We start from the raw sequence: 7,804 nt of genomic DNA on the forward strand, positions 1-7,804 counted from the left end.
TTGTTGTTTTTTTCCAACTAGAAATCCACAGGTAACAGAATTAGTTTTATTTTTAAATGTTGTATAATGAGTGATTTATAGGCTATTGCACACTTCTATGAGTATGAGTGGTTTATAAGCTATTGCACACTTACATGAGTAGGAATTAGCAGTGAGTTTTAACTACTGGATCTACTAAGTGAGCTATAGCATGGCTTTGCATCATGGAGTTTGTCTAACATAAAGTATCCTTGCTTTGGCTACATTAATCATCCTTCAAAAGGAATCTCTGTGTATTATTTCTTACAGTCTTTAGGAAATGCATGAGATCAGTGCCTCCAGTTCCTTTAGTTTCTGTTTCTGTGTCTTTGGCTGAATCTTCAGGTTTTTGTTGCTTTTGTGCAGGAATTATAATGTATTTAGTTACTACTTGCAAATGGTAGTTCCTCAGGTTCACCATAGCTTTCACACACTCATCATAAGCTGCCTGCAGGTCTTCGTCACCCTTTAAATATACAAACTCTCGGACTGATGGACGATTTTCTAGTGACTGAAGAAACTCTCTGTGAGCCTTTGGCATATATTGCCTCATTTCCTGGAGGAATTCATTAGCAAATTCTAAAAGAACAAGAGAAAATTGAATTGAGAGAGCAGGTAGGCCAAATTAAAACCCAAACCAAGGCAGTTGCTATCGTGTTGATTTGTTTTATGGACTAACCCATGTTTTCAGATTGGAACTGCTCCACATGGATTTTGTGGGTGTGACTCTTTGGAACACTAAACCTTTCTTTGGAAGTGGGCTGTGGTATTTCAAAGCACTGGACCATGAGGTCATTTGATCCACAAGGTCAATGGTTCAAACTCTCTAGCTGCTTCTTGGAAACCCTATACAGGGTTTCTATGAGTCAGAACTGACTCAATGGCACTTATCAACAATAACAACAACCTTTCATTAGTTACCAAGTGCCAAACCATTTACGCTTCTTAGGGACCCTAGTAAGAAGTCAAAGCAGTACCCAATCCTATGTTACATATAAAAAATAAGACTGTGGTCAGAGTGGATAGGAGATCATATATCAAATCATAGCAGGAGTCACAGAGGTTACTATCATCCTGTTTGAAAGCTGAATAATTATTTATCTTTCTACTTGCATTGGAGTCCTGGTGTGGAACTGCAGATGTGCACTGGACTGCAAGGTTGGTTTGAACTACAAGGTCAGTGGTTCAAACTCACCAGCTGCTCCTCAGAAACCCCATACAGGGTCACTGTGAGTCAAAACTGACTCAACAGCACTTAACAACATCAGCAACTTGCAATGATAATGATTGTGAAATAGTTTTAACTCTGAAAACCATATTAGTCAAATGCATTCTTTTATAATAAAAGTATTGTTTCCCCAATTTTCTTAACATACTTGATCTTCCTAGAAGCTTTTGATTTGGGTAGAGTATATATATATGACTTGCTGTTGTTGTTGTTAAGTTCCAACTCATAGAGACATTGTATGGGGTTTCCAATGTGGGTTCACAGTCCAGTGCTGATCCTACAGCATCACAGCAGGAGATAAAATATGTGACTAAAGAAAGTCAAAAGCCTATTTTATGCAACCTAATATTTTTTCCTCTTGACTCTTAATATAAGTCTAGGTAACAGAAGTTGAAAGAAGTTCTTTTATAATGTCTTCCTCTCTTCTTTCTAAGTCCCAAGAAATAATATCATGAATGCTGCCTATCTTTAAATATGGGCAAAGGCATTGAAATGGCAGGACAGCAGAGATGTGAACAATGCTGTGACCTCTCTCTGTCACCTTGGTCTATAGCTTTCCGACCTCAACTCAGACCTGCCTCATGTGCTGGTAACTTTCTGAATCAGATCTTACCTTTCAACATATATGATCTTGGTTTCATTGCACTCAATTGTTCATTTAGCAATATGTTCAAAAGTTGAGATCAACAATGTGATGAAATTGGGTTTGAGACTGGGTTATGCTGCTTTCTTTAAGTTTCTGCCTCTTCATCAGTGAAGTGCAATAATGACCATACACCTTAAAAGGACCTGTTAAGCTCCCATGTTGTAAGGATGGTAAGAGTTCATCTCACATATTTTGGAGATGTTGTGAGGACCAGTCCATGGAGAAGAACATCATGCTAGATGGACTGACACAATGGCTGCAATAATAATTCAAACATAACACTTGTGAGGATGGTCCAGGACTGGGTAGTGTTGTGTTCTATTATGTAGAGGTGATGGGAGTCAGAGCTGACTCAATTGTACCTAATAACATTACATTTAACATAAAAGGAGATCATTGTCATCATTCACTCACTTTCACCAGTACTGTGTTGGATGCTTAGGAGGACATCAAAGCACTGAAAGATGCTGCTTTGCCCTGCACTGCCCCCTGAGAACTGCTTGGGGGTATCCCAGAACCCTTCATACAGCAGACCCTCTGGCAGCTTGGGATTGTTTTTCCAACTAGGACAGGAAGGAAAAGGCAATAAGTCTTTGGATTAATTGTCAATATTTATATATCTAAATCTTGCAAATGACAAAGAATAGAAGGTGACATAGATTGGATAGATTTTGTGATTCTTATTCCATATCCATTCCTTCACATTATTTACATAAATGAGGATAAGTCATGAAAGTAGAAAGGCCAAACCAAAAGAGTTGTCAGCAATTATATTCATCTATGTGAACCCATCAGTTTTAGGTTAGTTCTGCTACATAGGTTTTTCACGGCTCTAAACTTTTGCAAGCATATCACCAGGCCTTTTTTCTGAAGCACCTCTGGCTGGATTTAATATCACCACCTTCTGTTAGTAACCCAGTTAGTAAATAATAACATAATTCCAAGCATAATTGGCACCAGCATTCTAAGAATGAAAGCTTCAATTTGCGACACCAAATCTGATTCTACTCTCTTTAAAAAGACTAGCTTTCTCACCTCCTGCAAATTCATTCTCAGACAAATCATAGCAGAACAAGTATTCTTTCTGTAAACATGTACTTTAAAATAATAATAATACTTTTTAGTCAAATTTAATGTTTATGGGGCCATCATTGCAAAATTGGTGTATTCTTTAATTGTTTAAGACAAAATAAATTCAAGCATAAGACTACATACCCAGACAAGTATATGCGAAGAACACCAAAAAATTCATTTGGATCAACATGATCTGTAAAAAGATGGAGTATGTTTAATTAAGTGACATCAGTTATAGTGAGTAACTCTACTATATAAATTGTAAGAAAATAAAATGTACTGTATTTCTGTACAGGCTTCAGGAAATGTATTAATTTGTGCAAAAGTAGAATTAGCAGAGAGCTCCTAACAAGCAGCAACTAAATTTCCCTGGTTAGTATTTATAGAACAAAGCCCCATAGGTAACACTGCCCTCTCCCAGGTGAGCCCCTTCATCATATATTTCCACAGAACGGGGTATCCAGACTGGTACCTAGGAGCCTGAGCTCACTCATCATCAGGAGACCCAATAGTTTAAACTCTCCACATTTCTTTAGTACAACTTCATGTGCTTATTGACACGAAAACTAATGACATACAGAACAAAATGTAACACACACACAAAAAAAAATAGCAACTCTATGGATCATGTCATTAGGTATTTTTCTTAAAGCTTGCTAATGCCTTTGATTTAGAAAACCATATCCTTGCCAAGGATGAATCAGCAACAATCCAAAGCAAGAAATGGTCACTTAGGGCTTAAGATTATTCAATAGGAACATTTTTCTTTTTAAATTCTGCTTATGTTTTTTGGGAAAGATTATGGTTCTTGTATTTTTAGTTGTTTGCGTTACATCTGATTTGATCTCAATGGTATTCTACGTTGCTTCTTAGTTTGTGAAAAAGCAGAATTAGCAGAGAGCTCCTAACAAGAAACAATTAAACATTTCAGCACTTTAAATAGCCATTACATTTGGCAAGTTTCCTATTTACTACCTAATGTTAGGTTATTTACTTATCTCCCTGGATTAAGATGGTCTTTTCTGTAAAATTAAAATAATAAAATCTAATACATAAAAGTATATTGATTGAGATAAAAGATGTCAAAGAAAGCACATAAAATGAATGTTGTTTTTTGCTCCCTTTTTCTCCAAACTCTACATTTCAGCTAAACAAAACATTTCAGTGCCAGGCTAGAGTGTTGTATTACATAGACTGTTGTTGTTGTTGTTAAGTGCCATAAAGTCCATCTGACTCATGGGAACTCTGTATTGGGTTTCTGAGAGCGGCTAGTAAGTTTGAACCACCAATCTTGTGATTCAAACCAACCTTGTAGTCCAGTGCATTATTCCATAGCATTACTCCATTTACTTACCATATACTTGATGAAAAGCATCACGGGCTTGGTGTAGACAAGAAGATATCACAAGCAGTGCTTCTTTTAACTTATCTATATTCTGCTCATGTATTGCTTGAAATATTGTGGGAATTTCCTTAATGGGGAGAAAAAAAAAGTAAACGCTTAAGATATCCTAGAGCTTAAACAATGGCATAGAATATATGACTTCCAAGCTTTAACTCTTAAAATGAATATGCAATTCTCACTTTCCTGGATAAGCATCCTTTGACCAATTGTCTCATGTCCTTGAATTTATATATGTTTGGATTTATCTATATTCACTTTCAATGTAGAGATAAGATTATATCATTTTTCTCTTGATTTTTGAGATATTTATATATTTGTAATAATAAAACCATTGAGTTTATACAACCATGTGTTATAATTCCAATGTCAAATTGCATGAAAAATGTATTATTTTCTTTTTGGAGCTTTAAATTTAATTCTCTCTATATATTTTGCACAGAATTTTTTTATTTTAGGTGATACACAAAAATGAATAATGCAGGTATTTCTATTAGATGGTAACCTGCCTCCAGTGAAATTATCAAAAGCTACATAAAATCAGGATAAATACAATTCATGCTTAGCTGTAAATTCAGTTATTAAATGATTGTTTTGCTCTGTGAATGAAGATCTAACTTTTCCTGTGTGGACAGACTTACTCTGATGGAAGAAGCAGCTGCCATTTCCACGAGTAGGGACACCAGGAAGAATCCTTTACTGCAATCCCCACCAGGAAAATGGAACAGAATGTCCATGTTCCTAAGAAGAAAGCAGTGCATTTAACAAAAATAATTGTATATAATTGTAGTGTATTTCATAGATTTCAAAATTTTTATTTCTCCTAGTTTGCTATACAGGGTCACTATGAGTCAGAACCGACTCGATGGCACTTAAGAACAACATATTTGCTATCAACATAATTTTATGAGCTAATTTGTTGTTGTTGTTTTTAGTTTTGCTATGTCCACTATGTAGCTCGGTATAAGAATACTTAGTTATGTTAGGTAGGTTGCCTAAGGTTATATAACTAATAGCAAGTTAAGCTAGGATTTGAAATTCCATTCTTCTGACTCAAAACATTATTTGCTTCCATGATTCCATGATTCCATTTTTTACATGCATGTGTGTATATATATATGGAGTCCTGGTGTGGTGCTGTGGGTTAATGCACCAGACTACAAAGCCGTTTGAACTGTAAGGTCTGCGGTTCAAACTCACCAGCTACTCCTTGGAAACCCTATACAGGGTCGCTATGGGTCAGAATCGACTCGACAGCACTTGACAACAACAACATATGTAGATACATATAATGTTTATAGAAATACCCGGTAGATGTGCATAGTTTTAAGAAGTCATCATTTTTTATAAATAAATAAATTGATTCATATTTATATTTTAATCTATGAACCTGTTTCAAATTTTTTTAAACTCTAGGTTTATTTGCTTTACAAAGAATTTGGTTAGTAAATTGAAATAACTGGTTAGACCCTATTTTTCTGTCATACTGATAATTGTGTTTTTGTCTATGAGTACTTTGGCTGTTAAGCTTGTTGTCTTCGAAGCCAGACTATGTGACCTTGAGCAAGCTATTTCATCTGTCTCTGCCTCAGTGTTCTCATCTGTACAATGAAACTGATGATATCATCCTCAAATTTTAATCCCTTCCATATCTTCCTGTGTATTTTAAAGTATATTTAAACTCCTCATTGTAAGCAATAATGTCCGACATAATCTGTTTTTGTTGTTGTTGTTGTTGGTTTTTTTGTAGACCTATTTCTTTTCATCATTCTTTGTATATCAGCCATATTAGCCATTCTTCATTTCTGATAATGGACCAAGTTTTTTGTCACTTCAAAGTTTCCACATTTGCTCTTTCCTCTACCAAGAAGAGTCTACAACTTTTCCTTCATCTAGTTATTTTCTAAGGAGTCCTGGCAGCACAACCCTTAAGTGTTGCTAACCTAAAAGGTTGCAGAAAAAAAAAAAAAACACACCTGACAATCTCTTATGTAAAGATTGCAACAAAGAAAACCATGTAGGAAAGTTCTATTCTGTCACATAGGATCAACATGAAACAGGATCCACTCAAAGGCACTTAATAACAAGAACAATAGCTAATTCCTACTCTCTCTTTATGGTTCAGCTTAAATAACATATTCCTCCTCCCCTCTTTATTTGATTAGAGTCCCAGTACTTGTTGTTGTATTAATTCTCTTCATAGTCACCATAATATAATTTATATAGTTTTTGTGTATAATATTTTTTGCTTATTTGTCCAGCTTCATGAGAGCAGGCTTTTCCAGTTTCTGGGAAGTAGATTCTACTCATGGCAATTCCATGCATACTAGAGTAGAACTGGGTTTTCAAAGGCTGATTTTTCATGAGTAGACCTCCAGACATTTCTTTCAAGGTTCCTCTGAGTGGAAACTTAAATCTCTATTCTTTTATTTAACAGTCTAGTATGTTAATGGTTTGCACCACTCAGGGACTTTAAGTGTGATGATCACTTTTGTTTCTAGCTCTTAATCTCTACTTTGGAGTCCTGATGTGGAGCTGTGGGTTAATGTGCTGGACTGCAAGGTCAGCTTGAGCCTCAAGGTCGGCAGTTCAAGCTCACTAGCCATTGCTTGGAAACTCTATATACAGTCACTATGAATAGGACCCAGCTCAAACGCATTTAACAACAACAATCTCTACTTTGACTCCTGATGTGGTGCTGTAGGATAAGCACTGGACTTCGAATCACAAGGTTGATGGTTGAAACCTACCAGTTTCTTCTCAGAAACCCTGTACAAGGTCACCACGAGTCAGAATTTACTCATGGGCACTTTACAACAACAACAACCTCTACTTAGTACATAGGTGAAAACTGGAATAAGCATTGGGTCAAAAAGAACATGGTTATACATTATGTCTTATGTGTCAATTACTTGTCGATGCAGGCAACTCATTCTGACCATAGATGTCAATAAGTCATAGAAACACAGATATATAAGCATTATATGTTTATGCATATTGAATACATGTATATTCATGCAGATAGTATATAGACCAACAGCTTTAACTTTAAACAGACAAAGTCAAATTACTGCCATTGTCAAATTACACTCAAGAACTGGGATTGCTTGTGCTTTAAACTGAATCCAATAGATCATTAAAATAAATCCGTTTGGGGGATTTGATAAAACTTCATTCACTGAATAATAATTTCTAGAGTAAAATAAGAAAAATATACTTACTCGTAAGTCATGGGTCTATGAAAGTAGCCAGGGTGAATGGGCCATTTGGAAGAAAGAGGAAAAGAGTTATAAATCAAATCGTTTTGAGTTATTGTTATGAGATTTAATATTGCCAATCTAGTAAATGTAAGACGTAAGTTAGAAAATTTTAAATGTGATTTTTATATTTCTCAAGTAGAAATTGCAAACATATAGGATTTTATAAGTGATATAAA

General features: G+C 35.4%; 1 protein-coding gene across 1 annotated transcript in view; it reads right to left on the reverse strand.

The window, feature by feature from the left end:
- Positions 1–244: 244 nt before the first annotated feature.
- The window catches only part of IDO1 (indoleamine 2,3-dioxygenase 1), a 17,073-nt gene continuing 9,513 nt past the window's right edge, over positions 245–7,804 (reverse strand). Inside the window, exons 5-11 of the mRNA XM_006859939.1 lie at positions 7,590–7,604; positions 5,010–5,109; positions 4,321–4,438; positions 3,108–3,159; positions 2,307–2,455; positions 896–904; positions 245–597 (exon numbers count right to left, since the gene is read on the reverse strand). Of these exons, the coding sequence (XP_006860001.1) occupies positions 245–597; positions 896–904; positions 2,307–2,455; positions 3,108–3,159; positions 4,321–4,438; positions 5,010–5,109; positions 7,590–7,604 (796 nt within the window). The remainder of the gene's footprint in view (positions 598–895; positions 905–2,306; positions 2,456–3,107; positions 3,160–4,320; positions 4,439–5,009; positions 5,110–7,589; positions 7,605–7,804) is intronic.

Source organism: Chrysochloris asiatica, unplaced genomic scaffold, assembly GCF_000296735.1.
Source record: "Chrysochloris asiatica unplaced genomic scaffold, ChrAsi1.0 scaffold00035, whole genome shotgun sequence".
Taxonomy (NCBI): domain Eukaryota; kingdom Metazoa; phylum Chordata; class Mammalia; order Afrosoricida; family Chrysochloridae; genus Chrysochloris; species Chrysochloris asiatica.